Source organism: Aquarana catesbeiana, linkage group LG02 (genome assembly GCF_042186555.1).
Source record: "Aquarana catesbeiana isolate 2022-GZ linkage group LG02, ASM4218655v1, whole genome shotgun sequence".
NCBI lineage: Eukaryota > Metazoa > Chordata > Amphibia > Anura > Ranidae > Aquarana > Aquarana catesbeiana.
Window position 1 is genome coordinate 87920069 of NC_133325.1, and position 24513 is coordinate 87944581.

Sequence of the window (24513 nt, forward strand, 5' to 3'; positions counted from 1 at the left end):
CCTATCACTGGTTATAATGTAAGTAAGGTAATAACAGCAATTACTGATATGACACATTGTAGAGACATATTGTACACCAGTAGCAGCACATGCCATTTTCTAGACACAATACTGCTGCTCTGCATGACATGGCAAGTGCTCCAACACTGTACAGTGTATAGGATGCATACTGACCTCCTGATGAATGTGTTGACTTCTCACTGCCAAGGCAGCAAACAATGATATGCTAAAGGAGAAAAGAACTTACAAGTCCCATCATGCCTTGTGAAAATATTCACCTTGAAGGTAGGCAGGGACAGGCTGGGTGACTCATGGGTGACCACTGACCATCAATGGAGAAGGGGAGAATCAGGCAGGTGGCAACCGTAAACTGTGCAGGATCCAAAAAGAAGTACTTGGGCTGTATATACCATTGTCTGCAGTTCCCTCTCATACTTTTCAGATAAAAGATTATAATATAATATATTAACCGTCACGGACCCTTCTGTGCCCAAGCAGGCTTGGCTAGTGTTATATATAAAGTATATGTTCTTTTACTTCTGCAGGAAACTATTCATTTCAGAAAATATATAATTAACGTACACAACAGCCTACGTATTAAGTTAGTGCTGACACAGGTTCTTACACAGCTGGCATATAACATGATTAAGACAATTTGCCAGTTTTTTCATTTTGTGTAAGTGAACAAGCCAGCGGCTAGAGGGATTGCCAAGAAAGAAATGCTATGATTGAGAAATCTTTCATTGGAAGGTTGACAGAATACAAGAAAGACAAAAGGAGCTTATGAAATAGATAAGAATGTCATTTCATTCGCAGATGTTATATAAATCTGTTTAATTATGCATCGCACATGATGAAAAAAACTGTGAATCTCTTTTGGGTGACACAGAGGGAGGTCTTATATGCTGTTAGGCTGAAGTGTTTTTTAACATGTAGAACAAGGGGAGGAACTTATAGTCTTCTCCACCTCTTGTTCAACTTGTCACCTCAACATCTTACAGATATATAAGCTGCCAAATGTTATCTAGAAGCTTACACTGCTCTGAGGAATCGATAAAGAGGACTTTTTTTATATAATGTCAAACTTCAAAATGAGAGAACTGTGTTCATGGGCCTTTTACCGGGCCATATTTGCCGAGTTTCTGGGTACAATGATCTTTGTGTTCTTTGGACTTGGATCTGCTCTGAAATGGCCTGCTGCCCTGCCAACGGTGCTCCAGATCTCTCTAGCCTTTGGTTTGGTGATAGCAAGTGTTGTCCAAACAATGGGACCTATTAGTGGAGCAAATATAAATCCAGCTGTTACCATGGCCTTCCTTGTTGGATCTCATATCTCTATCTGGAGAGCTGCATTTTACATCATTGCTCAGATTCTGGGAGGATTGGCTGGGGCTGGTATACTGTGGGGGGTTGTTCCACCAGCTGTCCGAGGCAACCTTGCCATCAACGCTGTAAGTATAAAAATAAACCAAATGTGATTACTGTACAGATGACCAACATTTTTTTTTTTTTTTTCAAAAAAATAACAGGTTACTAATCCTATATTTCTATATTTAGAAACTAAAAATGACACACACACACGCATTATATTATATTATATATATATATATATATATATATATATATATATATATATATATATATATATATATACACACATATATATATATATATATATATATATATATATATATATATATATATATATACATACATATATATATATATATATATACAGTGAAAGTCAAATTTCTTTATCGTTGCAATAATTTATTTTTCATGACTCATTGCGGTTTAACCCTTTCGCTGCCAGGTACATTTCTGTTTTCTTTTTGCATACATTAATAAAATAAAAGATAACATTATTCTTGTTAGTGCAACTGTTTATCAAACCCATATTTTCAGAAAAATACACCCAAAATAATTTTAGTGTACATACAGATAATATAATACCCATTTTTAAGTACAATAAGAAAAGATGCAGTCACTAGATATGAAATAGATGCAGTAAATAGATATAAAGCATATTAACAATGATTCATTGCCCTAGAATTACCGCTCTCACTTTGATGTACACAACCTTAGCTGACCTGTATGGCGCAATTGTCATTTTCATTAGCAGACCCAGCGTATGCGTTTATGTTTGTATGTGCGCATATTGGGGCGGGGAGTTAAAAAGAGCAGACATTCTGCAGAGAAAATTAAAATGAACTCCCTGCAGTGGTAGTGGCCAAAATCTGTTTACAGGTTGGTGCTGTCTCAAACATATGCCTTGCATCGGCAGCAGTGAAATGGTCAAACATTGGAATGATGGCCAGGCAACTACCTCCGTTTTTTTCCCTTGTTACAGGTAAGCTTTAATACATAACAAGTTATATAACCCACTACCGGTTCATTTCACTATGCTTATTGGTTCCAAATATTGAGAATGCCAGCAGATTTGAATGGTACACAATTTAATCTTATTGAATCATACGGTATTATTTATCCAGTGTTTCAAAGTTTAAAGTAATTAATTAAATCATATATTACTGAAGACAGTGTTAGAAATCACAATGTCATGTAAAAAATCACTGGAGGGATAATCAGCAAGAGGAGGGAGGTCCTGATTTCGCTATATAGATCTTTGGTTATTACTAGAGGGATTACCAGCAGGAGGAAGGAGGTCCTGATTTCTCTATATAGACCAGTGGTTCTCAACGCCTGTCCTCAGGACCCACCAACAGGCCAGGTTTGCAAGATAACTGAAATACATCACAGGTGATATCATTTGCTGCTCAGTGATTGTAGTATTCTAGTCTGCATCTCCCCAAGGTAATACCTAAAATCTGGCCTGTTGGTGGGTCCAGAGGACTGGAGTTGAGAACCACTGATATAGACCTTTAGTTATCACTAGAGGGATCACCAACAGAAGGAAGGAGGTCCTGATTTCTCTATATAGAGACCTTTAGTTATCACTAGAGGGATCACCAACAGAAGGAAGGAGGTCCTGGTTTTCTTATATAGATCTTTAGTCATCACAAGAGGGATCACCAACAGAAGGAAGGAGGTCCTGATTCTCCTATATACGGTAGATCTTTAGTTATCACAAGAGGGATCACCAACGGGATGAAGGAGGTCCTGATTGCCCTATATAGATCTTTAGCTATCACTATGTTTCTAATTGCATAGCTCCCAACTGTCCCTGATTTTGAGGGACTGTTCCTGATTTGGTACAAAGTCCCTCTGTCCCTCTTTCCTCCTCATTTGTCCCTCATTTTGGTCTGATCTATATGGCTGTATATAAAACGCAATTTTTATCTTTCAAAAAGTGTTTCCCGGTGCTAAACCTTTTATCCAATTTCTAAATTGCTGTCTTTGTAAATTTTAAAAGCCAGTATAAAGGAATAGTAGTGGTAAAAAAAAAGCACTTGTTGGTTTAACGAAATATTTTTTTGTATAATTCTCCTTTAAGGGGGAGTGGCAGCAGGGTGTCCTGTGCCTACATACTTTTGCTAATAGGGGTCCCTCGTTCACATCTAAAAATGTTGGGAGGTATGTAATTGTTACTGATAAATAATTCTTCTACCTCTGCATTGGACAAAAAAAAGCTAGGTATGGTTCTCACTCCAGTTTTCCAGCTGTTTGAAGGCATTACGCTCAATGCTTTCAATGTTGGTTGCTAAGTTCCTAGATTGGAAAAAACATATTTATGAAGGTTGTTTGTCCATACAGAGGATAGCATTAGAAAAAAAAAATTACAGCAGTTGAATTTAACATTGTGATATGACTAAACACATAAAGCTATTACTAAAATTCCTTAACCTAGCCCTGAGAAACTTGTGCTCCTTCACGTCACAGTACGGTCAGAACACACATTTTACAATCTAATTAAATATAATAACAGAGTGTGTACCTTATCCAGTCACTGTTTTATTAAACCTCCACTGGTTTTATGACTGAATTACATCTGACATTTTTCCATACATTTTGAGGTTCAAATAATCCTAAACTCTGTAGATGAAGAAGAGGACTCGGGTTTGAAGCCACCATGTCCTCTTCTTCAGTGCATAATGACAAATATAGACGGTTTGATTATTTTACCCGACTGATGCGCAGTTGGATCAAAACAACAGAATCCGCAAACAATCAAATAATTGCCATAATTTCCCTTCTGATCAATTTAGATTTGATTTAGATTGGATTTGATCAAACAGTGTCGCCCGGGGTGGAATATTATTGATCATTTTGCATCAGTTAGGCAGCACTGAGATACTTTGTTCGTAAACATGAGCCGAACACCCCCCCGGTTCGGTTGGCACCAGAACATGCGAACAGGCAAAAAGTTTGACCGAACATACAAACCCTATTAAAGTCTAGGGGAAGTGACCATAAAAAATCAAAAGTGCTAATTTCAAAGGCTTATATGCAAGTTATTGCCATAAAAAGTGTATGGGGACCCGGGTACTGCCCAGGGGACATGTATCAATGTAAAAAAAAGTTTTTAAAACAACTGTTTTTTCAAGAGCAATGATTTTAATCATGCTAAAAGTATAACAACAAAAATGAAATATTCCTTTAAATATCGTGCTTGGGGGGCCCCCATTTAGTCTGCCTGTAAAGTGGCGCATCTGTTTAATGTGTAGTAGTGCCACAGCAAAATGACATTTCTAAAGGAAAAAATGTCATTTAAACTTGCTTGCGGGTGTAATGTATTGCCGGCTCCTGGCAATACAGATGAAAAATCTACTAAAAAAATCAGTGTGGGACCCCCCCCCCAGTCCATACCAGGCCTTTCAGGTCTCATATGGATTTTAGGGAGAAATCCACGCCAAAATTAAAAAAAAAAACTGTGTGGAGTCCCCCCTAAAATCCATACCAGGCCCTTCGGGTCTGGCATAGATTTTAAGGGGAACTCCATGCCAAAATGTATTAATTAATTGGTGTGGGGTCCCCCCAAAAATTTATACCAGACCCTTATCCGAGCAAGTAGCCTGGCAGGCCTTTCACCAAAAACATGTCAAAAAGTAAAAATCACAATAGACAGTTTTTGACAATTCCTTAAAAAAAAAAGTGTCCCATGATGTACATCCATTGTCAATCACGCCACCTGATGGACCTGAAAAATAGAAAAAAACAAAAAAACTCCGCCTCCATGGGAGGCCTCCTGACAACTGCTGTCTCTTGGCTTTGACAGCTGTTATATGGGCAAGGGCAGGGCTACCTGCTGACGTAACCAGATGGCCCCTCCCGTAAGATGTCACATGATGTCACATGACATCAGAAGGGGGCAGGGTCCCGCCCTTGCCTATATAACAGCTGTCCCAGCCAAGAGACAGCAGATGCCTCCCATTGAGGCCGAGCTTTATTTTTATTATTTCTATTTTTTGGGTCCATCCGGCGGCATGATTGAAGACGTGATTGAAGATGGATGGACATCGCGGGACACTTTTTTTTTTCTTTTTAAATAAAGGAATTGTCAAAAGCTGTCTATTCTGGTTTTTACTTTTTGACTTTTTTGGTGAATGGGTAGGGGTAAAATATACCCCATACACATTCACATAGGGGGAGGGCATGATCTGGGGGACCCCAAAGCACCTTCCCCATGTTGAGGGAAAGTGGCCTGGTATGGTTCAGAAGGGGGGCGCTCGCTCGTCCCCACCCCCCTTTCCTGGCCTGCCAGGCTGCTTGCTTAGATAAGGGTCTGGTATGGATTTTGGGGGGACCCACGCCAATTTTTAATTTTTTTTGGCGTGGAGTTTCCCTTAAAATCTATGCAAGACCCAAAGGGCCTGGTATAAATTTTGGGGGACACCACGCTGTTTTCTTTTTACATTTTGCCATGGAGTTTCCCTTAAAATCAGTCCCAAAGGGTCTAGTATGGATTTTGGAGGGGACCCCATGCGTTTTTTTTCTTAATTCTGTCACAGGGTTCCCCTTAACCACTTCAGTGCACTGTATTGTATACTCTGCACTGACTGCACTGTATATATAGTCTACACTGAATGCACTGTATATATATATATATATATATATATATATATATATATATATATATATTACACGGTATATATTAATACATTACCTGCATGCACTGTATAGATATTTTACACTGACTACACTGTTTTATTATATATATATATATATATATATATATATATATATATATATATATATATATATTAAACTGCCTGCACACCACTAACTAACCTGCCTAATCTAGCTCAACTTCTCAATCTCCACTATCACACTACATACGGCCACTGTGTAAGCAGCCTTATATAGCATGGGGTGTGGACTTAGCCCCCCGAGCCATGATTGGCCAAAGGCACCCTGTCTTTGGCCAATCATGGCTCTCACAGAAGATCGCACTGTGATTGTCCAAAGCATGCAGGTCACGTGATCTGATCATGAGATTACATGCTGGAAACAGATGTGGGATAGAAAATTTACAATAGCAGGTTATGATTGTGTCTTAGCTATCAAGCAAAATGTATTCCCCACGTGTGACGTGTCAATCAACTATAGATTGATTATCCCTATTGGAAGAGATTATTCTGAAAAGAAATCGATCATTTATCGAAGTGTGTGTAGCCACCAAAATGGTCAGTACAGAACATTATAAATATTTACCAAGAGGTAAGGCATCATAAAAATCTTCAACCAGTCTTTTCTGAGCCTTTAGATATTTGAATATCATACCTGTCGTTCCTAAGAAATCTGATATGCTGTTTATAGAACGTTTTATCAAACAATGCATCATAATAATACTGTAACTATATATCTTTTTAAAATTGTTTTTTTACTAAACTTTATGGGCACAAATAGATGGACATTCTTGTCAAACTTAGCACTGTTCAAATATATGCAATCAAATGCAAAATGCAGCATTTGACAAGAAATGGCTGTGTTTGATCAATTTTGCTTACAATCCAAATGCACCTCAATAGGACCTGCTGCTTCCCTACACTGACCATACACTAAACAATATGATTGCGCAACCTCCTTTACATGCATATCAACTTTGTAGCACAGGGGCCTGCCTGATTTGATACCATCCGAATGGAATGTTTAGGTTTCTCCATAATGTACATGTTTTTTTCAAATCTAAAGACAATTGTTGGTCAAATGCAGCCTCTGAACCGTCATCTACCCTATTTCATTGAAGCCAATAGGAATCTGTTCACCTGCCTGTGGTGAACATCAAACATGGGAAAACAATGCCCATGTACACAGGTCATACCAGTATTTAAATGGGTTCCTCCGGCCGTTGGGATTATCCTTGCAAAGTTTACAACAAAGCATTTTACATTTTTGTGCATCAGATTTACTAGATTTCATATTTTACTTTGTTGGTTCTTCCTTTACTGACTATATGGATTTCAGAGAGGGTAGTCAGCACCCTTGCTTAACCAGTTCCCACCCAGCCATTAGCAGAATAACAGCCTGGCGGTGGCTCTCCTATCCTGACTGGACATCATATGACGTCCTATCAGGAAGAGCCGATTGCGTGGCTGCGGGGCCTCGCTGTGGCGCGATCTGTCACTGGTCGTGTACATGGAACACAGTCAATGGCCAATCAGAGTACTGGCTCATTGCCAGTACCAGGTGACCACCATGATGAATCACAGCAGGTCACATGATAGTTGTACCCAATGGATGAATTCCTTTCAAGCCATTCATTGTGTATAGTGTGTTGCTAGCTGTGATCAGTCAACTTAATCACATGGTACAGACAGGGCCAATCACAGCCCATCTGTACCATGGGATTAGCTTTGACCAATCACAGCTAAATCACAAGACTGAAAGTTTCATTCAGTGAAATGCTTGCTTATAGCAATGTAATACACTGCTATAAGCAAACATAATGTGTAAAAAGAAAAAAAAAAAAAAACACATTTTTTTTTTTAATTAGAATTTTTTTTTTTTTTCGTACTGTCACCAGTCAGTGTCCCTGATCACCGCCACACAAGTTATATGATGACGCTGTACTGCACTGGTGACAGTATGTGAAATTTTTTTTAATTTCTTAATTTTCCAAAAAAAATGACAAAAAATGACAACTTTAAAAACCCAACAAGCCTCTTACTAAATACCTTGGACTGTCTACTTTCCAAGAAGGGGTAATTTGAGGGGTATTTCTGTCATTTTAGGGCCTCAAGAAATGAGATAGGCCATCAGTACTTTAGGACTGATCAATTTTCAGATATATACCAGTTTGTGAACTCTATAACTTTCCTACAGACTAAACAATATACACTGATTTGGGTTAGTTTCACCAAAGAAATGTAGCAGAATACATTTTGCACAACATTTATGAAGAACAAATATTTATTTGCAAAATTTTCTAAGTGAAACGAAAAAAAACATGTTTTTTTTAAAAAAAAAACTTCAATCATTTTTTATTTATTTAGCAAAAAATAAAAAACCCAGTGGTGATTGAATACCACCAAAAGAAAGCTCTATTTGTGTGAACAAAATGATAAAAATATAGTGTGGGTACAGTGTTGCATGACAGCACAATTGCAAGTGCAACAACACTGAAAGCTGAACATTGGCCTGGGCAGGAAGGGGGTAAAAGTGCCCAGGATTAAAGTGGTTGAAGTAAAACTTTTTATTTTTTTACGTTTTAGATAAAGTTGCATCTCTGGTGCAGAAAGGGAAAGACATAATCCCAATGGTACACAGACAGCAAAAAAACTGTCAAAAAATGTTTTGGCTTTACATACATTTTATTGGCTGTTGATTTATTACAGGACATGTTGCTTTGAGATTGTATGTTTACTGTATATTATGGGTCTGAGCATGACATGCAAGGGCTGGCTTATTTAGGGGGTAAAAGCTATTCACGTAGCAAAATGTATGTTTGCTTTGCAAGGGAATGTTAGGAAAAAGAGGGGAACCCCTGTTCACTTTGTCCACCTAAGTCTGTCCAAAGGACATTTAGAAAAGAGGATTTTTGCTGGCACATAATTGTTTGGTTGGTTAGTTGGTTAATTGGTTGATTGGTTGGTTGGTTGACGTGAACACTAACAACTTCTGAGTGAAAAGTCTTGACTCCTTTTGTAAATGAACCCCATTTGTATTTGGACAAGTGCAGTAAAGCACACTCACTGTTCAGCACTACTAAGCTGGAAGCACTCCATAGGGTTCATTTTATAAAACTGAATTTGGTGCAGCTCTGCATAGAAACCAATCAGCTTCCAGTTTTGTTTTTTTGTCAAACCTTAATTGAACAAGCTAAAGTTAGAAGTTGATTGGCTACCATGCGCAGCTGCAGCAGATTTTGCGCTCTCCAGTTTTAGTAAATCAACCCCATAGTACTTTGTCCCCTGGGGAACAGATTTTTTCTGTATTTTTTCCCATATTTCATTTATTGAAATTTTTTGGTTACACAATAATTTTACAAGTAATGGGATTACACCACAAAATCCCTGACATGAAAAGATAAACAACTAAAAACAAAAGAAAAAAAGAAAAAAATATATATAAAAACTCAAAAGTGGGTTCTATAGAGACTGCTTCTTTAAAGCTACCATGAGCAAAAGAACCAAAAAAATGTGTAAAACTATTTTAAGTTTTGGATGGAGTGGGGGAGGACTACTGTTTGGGTTTTATTGCTGTCTGTGTCTCCTTCAAAGATATTTGATCCTACTTTATGTTCCAGTGTTCTAACCCTTCCACAAGTGCTACCAAATAATAGTGAAAAGAAACAAAATACTGCGCTTGTGTCAACGTCTAATACAGTGCATAAACTGCAAACACATCAGAGAGATATTTGTCACAAAAGAAAAATGAGTAAACAAAGTGCTGCGCTATAAAAAAAAATCATAAGTAAATAAGTAAAAAATCAATTCAAAAACAGTCGCAAAAAACGATGGTGAGAAATTATTGTAGCCACAGATCATAGGTGAGTCACATCACACTTCCTTCACCACAAAGGCCGACCACCAACATATGGACAATATGTACTCTTACCAAATGGCCAGGACCGCCTAGTTACAGGCAGGACTGGCAGTGAAGGGAGTGTGATGTGACTCACCTCTGATCTGTGGCTACAAGAATTTTTCACCATCGTTTTTTGGATGTTAATTTAATTTTTCACTTGGGACTATTTACTTATGATTTTTTTTTCTTTTTATAGCGCAACACTGATTACTAACTACCAAATAATAGTGTTGTATTGCTGTATTTGTCACTTTTGGAGAGGTTTTCCCTCTCTTCTTGTCTCAATAACTACAAAAAGAATAGAGAGGAGTCTTTCAATTAGGGACATGGGGACACAGACAACAATAAAAAAAGCATGACAGGGGTTGTAATACAAAATCTTCTATATGACACTAAACAACATTGTTTTGTTGCTGTATTTGTCACAAATGGAGGGATCACAGTGGCACTTAGAGGAAGGTTCTCTAATGGGTTGGTAACAGAGTTTATTTGTTTTCAATCTGAATTTATTAAAGATTTTCATATGGGTTTGGCCCTTGTATGGGCAATTTTGTATGACAATATAAAACTTAATAAAAAGATTTTGCAAAAAAAAAAAAGATTTTCATTTGTGGGGAGACGTATGGCTCCCCTGGATATCTTTAATGGAAAAACCTGATTTTCCAACCTTAATATCTTAAAATTCTCCCATGTGACCATAAAACCCATTTTTACTTATATATTATTGGACGCTCTGTTGATAGGCCCAAGTCGCCCCTTTTTTCCCTTTTTCTTTTATACTTAATTATGGTTATTATTAATTATGGTTATTATTGCTTAATCACTAACGTACACTTGTAAATTATTCTTAATATTTTCATAGTAACCTACGTTAATTCCTAAATATATTTAGGACACTAATGGGCACTATCATACATTTTCATGTTGTTAATTGTGTTTTGTTGTTTTTTTCTCTCTTATGTAAATTTCTATAAATTTCTATGATGAAAATTTCAATAAAAATGTATTAAAAGAAAGATTTTCATATAAACAGAGTTTATAACCCTTCCCACTCTATCCACTGGAAAAAACATTGGCTGGTAGGCTAATTACATTTCCACTTATTACTTGGTGGCTCTGTTAATGCATTTTACATTGCAATGACTATAATAGACAAAACTTTCTTTAGTAAATCTAAACTAGGTTTTTTCCTAATCCCTAGTAAATTAGCTTTACTTTCTTCCAAATTAGAAGTTCACAAGATAGTAAAACTAGCTACAACAACTCAAATCAATATAATATTGTGGCAGAAGGATCATTTTATGCTCTAAATATTGTTATCCCATAACATGGATTTTAGAAGTTATTTCCAAACATATTTTTAACTAATTAATGTAATTGCTTTAAATTAGAGTGCATGCTGGGTACTATGTCCTCTGACAAATACTTCATTTTATTATTTTAGCTCAGTAATAACACAACTCCAGGACTGGGTCTTGTCGTTGAGATGATTCTTACCTTCCAACTGGTTTTGTGTATCTTTGCAACCACTGATGCACGGCGATCAGATAATGTAGGATCTCCGTCTATTTCCATCGGCCTTTCTGTCACTCTGGGACATCTCATTGGAGTAAGTAATTTACTAAATTTATTCTGACTTGAAAAAACTATTGCATTTATGGGTTGATTTAGTGCATTAAGGAATGGTATACAGTTGCTCACTGTAATCAATTAGATTTCAATGGTTTAAACCCAAATTTATTTAATAAATGGTAGCATTCATCTCAATTAGATGTGGTTCCTTTTTGCACCCGGTGATCCAACCGGTACGTGACTTTACAGCAAATTTTTGACCAAAGTTGACAAAAAGTCTTAGGTGCATTGCTCTTTAGGCATTAAAAAGAAAATTATAAGCTATAAAGAAAACTAATAAATGCACTGCAAAAAATCTGCATTTATTCGTATTTTTAAAAAGGTGAACTTATCCTTTAAGTCCAGGATCCTACCTCTGTAAATCTTCTGACTCTCCCAATGGACTGAAGTGGTGCACACACAGTTAAAAGGAAACTGTTTTATGTAAATGTTATTACATTTTTTTGTAATGCGTACAAAGTGATGTTTTTTCTCCATATATTATTCTCTATAAGTCAGCCTGAGGCAGACCTCGCCTACAGTCTGCTCACTGAAGCTATGGTATGGGGAAGCTGTAAATGCAATGGGCAGAGGGAGAGGTGTAGAGAGCCATTGCACATGTGAAAAGTTACTGTGCCACCGCTCTGATGGTAAGGTTAATGTAGTGCCTAATCTGTGCTAATGTTTTACTGGACATACACCTATCCTTTAAAAAGAAATGCTATATAATACTATGAGATAAAAAAAAGTGACACGTAGGGGTTGATTTACTAAAACTGGAGAGTGCAAAATCTGTTGCAGCTGTGCATGGTAGCCAATCAGCCTCTAACTTCAGCTTGTTCAGTTAAGCTTTGACAAAATAACCTCGAAGCTGATCGGTTTCTGTGCAGTTCTGCACCAGATTTTGCACTCTCCAATTTTAATAGATCAACCCCATAGAGACCTTTGGAAAGCCAAGAATACTTTGAACAACACAATCGTATTCTGAAGGATGATTATGGGCTAATTCACGTGGCTGTCTAAATCACTGCACAATGTATAGTTTTGTATGCATCTAAACGCAGCACCATGTGAAACAGCGGGGCCATGCACAAAGATGTGTCTAAAAACTAAAATGTGAGCTGTGTTTAGGAGTTTTTTTTTGGAGTACAAAAAATTAAGCTGCATCCAGGGCCGAATGTATCTGCAGATATTACTCATGTATGCGAGTGCATGTAAAAGCGAATACGCATACACACCTAAAGCCATTAGAAGAAAAGCATGCATCTGAATGCATCTAATTGCTAGTACATTGGGTGCATATTTTATGCAGGGTGTTCTGCTGGTTCTGCCGCTTTTCTGCAAAAGGAAAGGAGAGGATAAGAGAGGAGAAGACCTGTCTGGTCACTCCCAGGTTGCTGACACAACAGCCCTCAAGACATGATACCCCTAAAAACAGGAGGCTGGGTAGATTTGCAGAAAAGGTTGTGTAGTACTGGGTGGCTGCACAGTGAAGATGACCAGAGCTATTTGATTAAGGTAATGCATCTAAACACTAGTACATTGGGTACATATTTTATGCAGGATCTTCTGCTAGCCCTGCCACTTTGCTGCTGAAGGAAGGAAAAGAAGGCAGGAAAGGAAAGAAAAGATGGAAGGGAAAGAAAGGAAAGAGAAGAAAGGAAAGGAAACTAAAGGAAAAGAGAGGAAAGAAAGGAGAGGAGAGAAAAAGAAAGGAGAGGACCTGTCTGGTCACTCCCAGGTTGCCGACCCAACAGCCCTCAAGGCATGATACCCCAAAAACAGGGGGCTGGGTAGATTTTGCAGAAAAGGTTGTGTAATACTGGGAGGCTGCACAGTGAAGATGACCAGAGCCACTTGATTAAGATAATATAAACGCTAAACGCTAGTACATTGAGTGCATATTTTAAGGAAAGGAAAGGAAGAGGACCTGTCTGGTTACTCCCAGGTTGCCGACCCAACAGCCCTCAAGGCATGGTACCCCCAAAAAGAGGGGGCTGGGTAGATTTTGCAGAAAAGGTTGTGTAGTACTGGGAAGCTGAACAGTGAAGATGACCAGAGCCACTTGATTAAGGTAATATAAACGCTAAACGCTAGTACATTGGGTGCATATTTTATGCAGGTTCTTCTGTTAGCTCTGCCGCTTTGCTGCGGAAAGGAAAGGAAAGGAAAGGAAAGAAGAGAAGAGAAGAGAAGAGAAGAGAAGAGAAGAGGAGAGGAGAGGAGAGGAGAGGAGAGGAGAGGAGAGGAGAGGAGAGGAGAGGAGGAAAGGAAAGGAAAGGAAAGGAAAGGAAAGGAAAGGAAAGGAAAGGAAAGGAAAGGAAAGGAAAGGAAAGGAAAGGAAAGGAAAGGAAAAAGGAACTGTCTGGTTACTCCCAGGATGCCGACCTAACAGCCCTCAAGGCATGGTACCCCCAAAAACAGGGGGCTGGGTAGATTTTGCAGAAAAAGGTTGTGTAGTACTGGGAAGCTGAACAGTGAAGATGACCAGAGCCACTTGATTAAGGTAAGTATATCCTATTTGAGAATTGGTTACCATGGGTAAGTGGAAGCCTGAAGTCCACTATATCTCTTGTACATTACATACTGAGTATGTGTTTATCTTTACAGCCATTTCATTAAAATAATAATAACAATGTTTTAAACATTCCAGATATATTTCACTGGCTGCTCAATGAATCCTGTACGATCCTTCTCTCCAGCTGTCATTGTGAGAATTTTTCGCAATCAGTGGGTAAGAAAATTAGAATGTCCATGTTGAGTTATCTGTTGGCTTAGATGTAAGAGTTTCTGCACTACATTTTTTTTTCTTTTCTTAGGCCCCATTCACACTTTGCGTAATGTGAACATGCATTGCCACTTGTTTTTTTTTTTTTTGGTGCATTTTTCACATGTTTCTGCATGTCATGCATAGGGCACCCCATTTACTTGACTACTCTACGCATGGCAAATGTGCCAATGAAGCTCCTCAGGTGTGGAGCGTCACATGTTTTTTGACCGTGTATTTGGACACTTTTGTAGCACAATTGTTGTGCAACAAAATGCATGGCAAAATGTGCATCTGCTACACACATTTCTGGTGTTATAAACAATGAATGACACCCAAATGCATGCTTTGCGTATTGCTGCAATTTTAGCACGTTTCTTAATGCCAATATATTAAAATGTAAAGGGGGCCTTAGTTCTTTTTTTTTTTATATCTTTTTTTATTAAGATATCAAATGTACAAGCATACAATACAACAAAACAAAAGGTCACAGTAAAGGACACAGTTACCCACAGTTACCCACGCAGGAGTTGTGACAATCAGTAGCAAACTCTAGGATTCAGGTGACCATGTTGGATCTTCGTATGGCTCAGTTCCTAATGAAGGGACTTCCCGTGAATATCAGAAATGGTAGTAAAAAGAGAATGTCTCCAGTATCAACTCATATCTCCATTATATACATCACAAATATAGAATTACAAAGATACTATGGTTTATCAAGCATAGAGGCTGTGGTTATGTCAGCCAACCATTTAGACCAAATTTTATCATATTTTTTGGGGCAACCCCAGTCTAACATAGATATCTTTATATAAAGGCAAGTTGACATTGATAAAATGTTTCCAAAAGGCGGGCCTTAGTTCTTTAGAATGAGTAGGACTATATTAAGATCCTCTGGTCATAAAATAAATTATTTTCTATAAAACGAAGTAACAAGAGTCAGTGTTGGTATTATTATTCATTTATATAGCGTCAAAATATAAATTTTAATTACAAGTACAAACAATTGTATAGCAAAAACACATACAGCAGTAAAAAGATGCAGAAGTTTTTTTTCATTAATTGAATAAAAGTACAAATACATGGGTAAATACCACCCCCAAGCCACTGTGTGTGCTGAGCCTGCAGCCTCCATGGAGTTGTGATGCAAGTATCCCAGAAGGCTGCAGGACCAGTTACACATCACCTTGGCCTACGTCAGAATGGTGTTAGGGACGAGGCGAAAGTTTTAAAAAAAAAGGAAAACAAAAAAATCCAGCCATTCTGCTTGCGAGGGGAGGGGTGGGGGAGGGGCTTTAATAATGCAAACAATTTTAGTAACAGTGGACAAGGAATAAGAATCATCAGGCTTATTGATTGGAGAATAACAATTCTTGTTAAAGTTGTCAACTCTATAAAATCATAAGGTGCTTTAAAGCCCCATTTTTTGTACCCTCAAACCGGCTTTTTTATGTTGCTTTCTGTGAATAAACACCAATAATAAAAGACATTGGACTCTCCCTTCTTTGTGCTGGCGATCTCATTGGACATGCGCATTATCAGGCAATTATCAGCAAAAAAAGGATGTTTTAGATTGACTTTGAGAATAGGACATATATGAATTGCTGCCACCATTCTGATAAATTTTTTTACCTTCTTTATGGTGGAATTAAAAATCTTACTGTTATCCATAATCCCTCTTGTCGTCAAGGACTAATGGAAAGATGGTTAAATTCTAATGTGGCTTTCAAACTTCTCTAAAATTACCCATATGTTTTGAATTAAAAAATCGTAAAACAATGTTATTTGTTTTTTTTTTTTAATTATAAAACAATTGAGAGCCACAAAAATAGAATTTTTATAACAGCTTACCTGTAAAATCCTTTTCTTGGAGTACATCACGGATCACAGAGCCACAGTATTTACTGTATGGGTTATATAGGCACCTTTAGGTGATGGACACTGGCACACCCTAGACAGAAAGTTTAGCTCCCTATATAACCCCTCCCCTTACTGGGAGCACCTCAGTTTTGTAGCAAGGCAATATATGTGTATTAGAAGAGGGGAGGGACCTCTGTGTCCCGTGATGTACTCCAAGAAAAGGATTTTACAGGTAAGCTGTTATAAAAATTCTATTTTCTTTATCGTACATTACGGGACACAGAGCCACAGTATTTGCTGTTTCGGATGTCCCAGAGCAATGCTATCTGAGGGGAAACAAACAAAAGTAGGGTGCATTCAGACCTGGGGACCTATACTGCTGCCTGCAGCACACTGCACCCAAAGGCGATATCCTCATGCCTTCTCACATCCACCTGATAGAATCTAGTGAATGTATGGACTGAAGACCAAGTTGCAGCCTTGGAGATTTGAGCAATGGAGGCCTGGTGATGCACTGCCCATGAAGCACTAACACCCCTGGTGGAGTGCATTGCCGAATCCACTTAGCAATAGTAGATTTCGATGCTGCCTGTTCTTTTCTAGGACCTTCAGGCAACACAAACAAAACATCCATTTTCCGAACCTGAACAGTCGCCTCCAAATAGATTTTGACCGATCTCACTACATCCAGAGAATGTAGTGACTTTTCTTCCGTAGAACAAGGTTCAGAAAAAAATTAAGGCAGAACAATATCCTGGTTTAGATGAAAACCTGAATCCACCTAGCTACGATGAGGACGCAATACTACTCTATCCTTGTGAATGATTAAATATGGCTCTTTACAAGAAAGAGACGCCAATTCTGATACCCTTCTTGCAGAAGAAATGGCTACCAGAAAACTGAGTTACTCCCAGTAAGGGGAGGGGTTATATAGGGAGCAAAACTTCCTGTCTAGAGTGTGCCAGTGTCCATCACCTAAAGGTACCATATAACCCATACAGTAAATACTGTGGCTCGTACGATAAAGAAAGAGGCATCCTGATGATCATTGTCACCAGGACTGACAGTGACGGAAATTCAAAATTGTCACCAGGACAGCAATAGAGGGGAAAGCCTCTAATAGCAACACTTGTTCCAGTAACAAATGTATATTTGGGGATATTTCCTCTCGCTTCCTGTTGTGTTTATAGGACAAGAAGTGGAAGAAAATCTCCCTAAATGAACCAGACTGCAAAAAATCTAGTAGGGGTTTTACCATTACCTGCTCTATACAAAATGTCAGAAAAACATTTTGGCCTCAGATGTACTTTAACTGTTGTTAAAATGAGATACAAGCCACAAAGGGAATGCATTGTTTGCAGTCAGCAGGTCAGCCCTTATAATGTCACTTTGGGACGAAACAGTAAAGCACAACCATTGGGTAGCACTACATTGCAGGAAGCAGAATCTGCATAAGTAATAAACAAATATGGCTGCCCCATGTACATATATAAACAATAATTATACACAGAAATAGGGCAGCTGGATATAGGGCTGCAGCAATAGCAAATAATAATAATAATAATTAAAGACTTACATATATTTTACTTTTTAGCCAGCCTGGCTGCATAAGACCAATAAAACATAAGAGTTTAATCCACAAGCCCCAGCACAAAGCTTGAAGTCCCATAAATTCCTCTTGGTCACAGATCCTCAGGGCCATTGTGTAGTTGGATTTATAATGCCTACATGACGATGGCAGAATCACAACTGCTAAAAAGTTCCAATCGAATTAAATTTAGCGTAGGTCATCTGGTTATTTTATTAGAAATGTAATTATAAAATATACATTGATTGTTTTTTTTTCTCAGGTTTTCTGGGTTGGGCCACTGGTAGGAGGCATGGTGGCTTCCTTTATATACACCTACGTTCTGTACCCATATGCGAGGACACCCTCGGAAAGACTGGCCATATTTCTGGGAACATACCATCCTGAAGATGAATGGAATGAGCAGCAGGAACAGCACAGGAAGCGTTCATTGGATTGTCCAGAGCGTATAAATAAGCGATTCTCTATGTAGCAAGAATTCTTGTCTAATGGGCAGTATCATTTGTGTGTCAAATTCGAGACCAATGTGCCAGTTAAATGGCTCCTGTCACTTATATTTCTCCTGTGCTGTTATGTTATAACAATGCACAGATTTTTTGGGGTTTTTTTAAGTTTTATTAGAGACATTTTTAGCTTATTTTTGGTTAATTTATTGATTAGATTTAGCTATGGTATGAGCCAATGGAAAACAGAAATCCCAGAGTATCACTGGCCAAATGGCAGCTGATGAAGCTTGAAAAAAAAGGAGTAGACTGAGTAACACATTGGCACAAAGAAAGTCTAATTTTAAGGCAACCATAGTAATCAATAGCACTTTACTGAAAAAGTCACTTTCTTGAACTTATAAAGAATAGAAATATTTTTACAAATACTATGAAAAACTAAGAAAAATCTTAAAAGCTAAGCTCCTCCACTGCCAGATCCCTGTCAAAGAGAGTAACCTTACTAGTCATGAAGACAGGGCTGCCATGAGAAATAATGGGGCCTGTACAGCCTACCTGACAGGGCCCCCCATTCTGACAGGGCCAGGACCCCTCCTCCTAGCCTGCAGACAGTGTGTGTCATGGAGAAATTTGAGTGAGGCAAACTTGTGCTAACAGTGGGAGAGGTTTAAAACTTGTACAGAGAACAGGGGTCAAAAGTATGTGAAATACAAAGTGCAGGTGTCTGGAGTATATAACATAAAGGGTGCAGGTATAATGTACAAAATGCAGGTGTCAGGAATGTACAGAGTACATGGTTAAGAGTGGGTAATGTACATAGTGCAGGGGTCAGGAGTGGGTCAGGAGTGGATAACGCATAGAGTGCTAGGGGTCAGGTGTGTAATGTACATAGTGCAGGGGTCAGGAGTGGGTCATGTACATAGTTCAAGGGGCAGGAGTGGGTAATGGATAGAGTGCAGGCGTCAGGTGTGTAATGTACATAGTTCAGGGGTGAGGAGTGGGTAATGTACATAGTGCAGGGGTCAGGAGTGGGTCAGGAGTGGGTCAGGAGTGGGTAATGCTTAGAGTGCAGGGGTCAGGGGTGTAATGTACAAAGTTCAGGGGTCAGTAGTGGGTAATGTACATAGTTCAGGGGTCAGGATTGGGTAATGAATAAAGTGGCATCGCTTGTCAAACTTGCCCATTGAGTTCAATGGGGCTGTGCTACAACCGCCTGCAATATATGTTTGTGGTGGTGCCTAAATTACAGAGTTAAATCAGGTAGTGAGGAGGCAATATAATGCCTCTTTAAAGCTTGGTATAAGCCCTCTGAAAAGCCAGGCCCGGTACTGGAGGGCAGGCACTACTCCCTTATTGGTGGCCTTGCATGGAAGCAGTCACATTAGACAGGGAAATGGCAATTGGTAGGGCTTATTTCTAAAGAGAGTGAATCTCATGCCTTATGTATTAGAGTGAAACTAAATTAGAGAGCAGCAAAAGAAAGGATTTTTTCTGGCTTAAAAATGTAATATTAAGCATTTTGCAAATGCCTGATTTTAGGCAGGATAATTATTTTTAGATTTCAAGTTAAAGCAGAAATTACCCAACTGATTCCTCTATGGATTTTTCCTGCCACATTTGCTGTTTCTTGTTGATCTAAATCCTCGTACACACGCTTTGATTTTCGGACAACAGAACGTCTGATGTTTGTGGCATGCTAGTCTTATGTCGAAAGTGAAGAGGTTACTAACAATACGAGAATTTTCGTTTTAACAGAATACAACGTCAGAAGTAACGTAACGTGTTGAATAATTTTGTATGTATTCTTTCGTTTCTGAGTTACGATTTTTTTCGTATGAAAACCATACTAATGAAACGAAAATCAGATGTTGAGTTCACATCTGACAAAAATTGTATAGTCTGCACATCCAGCTTTTGTCTGACGAATAAGTAAAATCGACTGTCGAAAGCACCGTCCTAACGGTAAGATTTGCGGATGATCAATCGTCGTAACACAATTGATGTCCGAAAATCAAAGCTTGTGTACGGGTCTTTAGAGTTCTATTTTGCCAATGTTTTTACACAAGTTTCACACATTTTCACTTAAGATTTAAATAGCAACAGTTGAGTGAATCCTGGTTGAAAACATTGATCAATAGACCCCTAAAATGTAGTTATTCAAACAGAATGGTTATTTATACTGTGACACAGGGTGTATTTATAAAGCAGTGATTTTAAAAAATAAATTTCCTAGCTGAGAATTAATTACTTCAGTTAAAACACATGGACCTGGAAGATTCAGCTGCCCCTAGCTTTTACCGGTAGGTGGCACTACATGTGAAATCTAAAGTATGGAATCAACGGGGAGTCCCGGACAGGTGTGCGGAGCAGATGACCCGTTTTCCTGTCAAACTGGAAAACTCCTTTATGACTCAGTTACATCAGCAGTCATTCAACAACGTGTTTTATAGTGACGTACATTACCATGTGTTCACACTCACTGCACTGTAGTTGTAAAGGATCCCATGCAATTATCTTAAATTGAACGTTTAGCCACTATACATTCCAGGTGCATCAAAGTTTTGCAAGGTTTTACAGCTTTTTAAAAAAAAAAAAAAATAACAGGACAAAGCATGAATAGAAAAGCTTGCTCTTGCCGACAAGCTGCAGCGAAGGACCCTTGCTTTGTGTGTGGAAGCAACAGGCTCTCTGCAGAGGTCCTACCCACCCCTGCTGAGTCAGAGCTAAAGCTCATGCTCCCTTTTGGTTGAATAACTCTAGCTCTATCTAGTTCAGCAAGAGATGTGTCAGACCTCTGCACTTTCCCCCCACAGGTTACTTTCCTGCAGCTGCTGGCAGAGACAGCCTGTTGTACTCGGAGGTTTCTTTCTAAAGAAAAACTGTAAGACTCTGCACATCTTTTGTTTTTATGGACATGGAATGTCCATAAGAATTAAACTGAAAATTTTAAACTAAAAAATCAGTTAGGCTTTAACATGTATGTGAAGGCTTTTTTTTTTAAAGTTTTGGGTAGGGTGGTGAAGGTTATATCTTAAGTCAAGTTTTTGCTGCTGTCTATATCCTCACTGGAGAGATTTACTCCTTCAGTTTGTCCTGGTGGCCACTGTCACTGAAACAAAAAGTGAGGGATTGCCAAAATGTTAGACCAGAGCAAGTGGTGAGGGTAATTTATCCATTGGTGGTACCTGTTATAATGGCCGATATTTAAGAAAGGACTTTTTCTCACTTTGAGAAGATGCCATAAGCAGAACCAGGACAGCAAAAAAAAGAATGGGTTTTAACCCTGCCTTTCATTATCCAAAACTAAAAGATACCCTTTGGCTATACATACACTTTAAACCGAGCTGTGTAGGGCAATGTACAATATAAACAGTGGTAGATATTAGTACTCTCAAACAAAATTTTTCATTTGCCCATGCATCTTGTACATTTTGCATAAGTACATGGAAATGTTTCTGCTTTAGATGAGCCCTTTAATTGAAAACTTAAAAAAAGACTCCGGGATAAAGGAAGATTGTGGTCTATCTGCAACAAAGCAAAAGAGTTTACTAAAATGTTCTTTAATGGTTCATTATTATCATTGTACAGTTTAATTATACTCATGTGTAAAGGAATGTAAGTGGTGCCTACTCCATTCACATTTACACATTTATAGCCTTCTAATGTATTCCAGCCTGCATTTGCATTGTTATAACTGCATTAATGCAGACTGTCAGATCAATTCATAACATTAAACTTTTTATTGGTTTACCTTACTTTGTGCACATTTTACTTCAGGAATCAGTCTGCATCCATTGATAAGAACCACCATACATCTGAAAATGCATGTATTTACAAAAGAAACCAATCAGATTTTTTTTTACATTAAACTACTACAGAAATTACATGCTACTGCATACATTTCATTCTCTTTTTTAATAATCAAATCCACTTGTTTCTATTCACAGAATAGTGGATAGTGGACTCCAAACTGTTGGATTCTTTTTAAATGAATAGCAAAAATGAACAGGCAAAGTTGGGGATATTACAATGCTAAAGAATCATCTTTGAAGGTGACACATGGGACCTCTGTTTGACCTCCACACCTTTGGTAACGGCTTTGGCTTCTCAGAAGCTCTCACATTTATTTTTGCTACACAGAGCATACAGAACACCCATTCAACTGTATCAGTGGGGGAGCAGGGATACTCCTCTATGTCCAAAATGTGAGAGCGATCATGGGAACCAATGTTCTTCCCAAACCGGCAACGGCCCTCTTAAACCTTAAACCAGCAGAGCTCACGCATACTCAATTCCAATTGCTCATACAACTTAGCACCGTGGCCAAACAAATAATAGCCAAGGCATGGAAATCTCAAACTTTGGTTGTGGCTGAAGCTAAACATAGAATGAATAGGGCCCTTATCATTTTCAATAGTCATTTTAGCAAAGATAAGATACTGGAATATTAAAAAATATGGCAAGCACTGTTTACCCTCTGGCTTCGACAATTCTTATTATTGCCTTGGTAAATTAACTTCTTTTACCTATTAGAACATATCGTAATCGGAAACCACACTAACGTCCTGGGAGATTTCTCCCCTTCTGAACCTTTTCCTCTTTCTGCCAACCCTCTCAGTGTTGGGCGCTTTACTGAGACACTCACTGACTACGCACTCTTGCAGAACCCTAAACTGGCTCACACCCGCACCTCCTTCTTTCACCCCCCCCCTTATTTTCTTACTCCATCCTCACCCGTATGAAACATCTATATGGGATATCATCCCTTTTTCTAAGTTACAACCTAGAATTGGGTTTAATATCAATCTAATTAACATGCTATTCTTGATCGATACCTGAATGTTTTTTTTTATAGCCTACAAGATCGTAGGTAAAGGTACACATTTCATACCACTGTACTTGCTCATATGTTTGTTATTTTATGTAATCGATTAATGATGTTATTATAATTTGTTATGTTATTATCATTTGTTTCTGTAACTACTTGACTTTTGAAATTTTGAAATTCAACAAAATTTATTGATGAGGCAGAGTGGAAACTGGATGGATATGCCCCACTTGTTCACAGTTTGTTCCCATCAGGGTTGTTCAGGTGGACTGGAGGCATAACCGGCATCTACTATAGTCTGCCAGAGCTCCACTGTTCGATTCTTTTCGTGATCAGCCTATATTTGTTCCTTAATAATTGCATTGTTTAAGTTCAACCTTTTATCTATGTTCTCACCATCATGTATAAGCAATGGAAGATATCCCATTTGAATGTTTGTACAATTTCTTTCTCATGAAAACTTCAATAAAAACATTGAGAGAGATCATGGGGACTTCCTTCACATGATATGGAGATGCCCCAGGCTATGCCCTTACTGGACAGATGTTATTGGAATCATTTCAAGGGTATTTAACTTTCAGCTTGCTAGAGACCCTATTGTTTGCTGGGAGCCCTTGAGGAGGAGACTTTGACTCCACATGCACATATCGCAATTTTGCGATTGCTATATCTCACAAGTAAACTGATTTCTCCTTACTGGATGTCTCCTCGTGTCCCAACTATGTAACAATGGATTGAACAAGTGAACAATATGCTTATCTTTAAGAAATTATCGTACCAACACCCTGGCTGGATATTCCAGACCTTGCACCTCATCAAATGGTAATGAATAGACACCTTGAGGGCTAAGGTTCATCGGTGAAGACAGCTGATTAGTCAGTGTTTCTATAAATGAGGCAAATCTACTATTTTTCTTTTGTTTTCTTTTCTTCTTTTTATTATTTTTTTTCAATTTTTTTGTTTGTGGTTTCTGTTATATGATGTGGTGCACTGTATAATTCTCCTACTGTTGACATCTTTACCACTTCAGCCCCGGACCATTTGGCTGGCCAAAGACCAGAGCACTTTTAGCGATTCGGCACTGCGTCGTTTTAACTGACAATTGCGCGGTCGTGCGAAATGGCTCCCAAACAAAATTGATGTTCTTTTTTCTCCCACAAATAGAGCTTTCTTTTGGTGGGATTTGATCACCTCTGTGGTTTTTATTTTTTGCTCTATAAACAAAAAAAGAGCGACAATTTTGAAAGAAAAGCAATATTTTTTACTTTTTGCTATAATAAATATCCCCAAAAAATATATAAAAAACATTTTTTTCCTCAGTTTAGGCCGATATGTATTCTTCTACATATTTTTGGTAAAAAAAAAAATTGCAATAAGCGTTTACTGATTGGTTTGCGCAAAATTATAGCATCTACAAAATAGGGGATAGTTTTATGGCATTTTTATTAATATTTTTTTTGCTAGTAATGGCGGTGATCAGCGATTTTTA

General features: G+C 38.2%; 1 protein-coding gene across 1 annotated transcript; it reads left to right on the top strand.

The window, feature by feature from the left end:
• The first annotated feature begins 955 nt into the window (after positions 1-955).
• LOC141127023 (aquaporin-5-like) lies at positions 956-21951 on the top strand. Its single transcript, XM_073613146.1, has 4 exons — positions 956-1451; positions 11372-11536; positions 14192-14272; positions 18016-21951. Exons 1-4 carry the CDS (start codon positions 1077-1079, stop codon positions 18223-18225), a joined length of 831 nt encoding a protein of 276 aa, XP_073469247.1. The 5' UTR covers positions 956-1076; the 3' UTR covers positions 18226-21951.
• The last annotated feature ends 2562 nt before the right edge of the window (positions 21952-24513 follow it).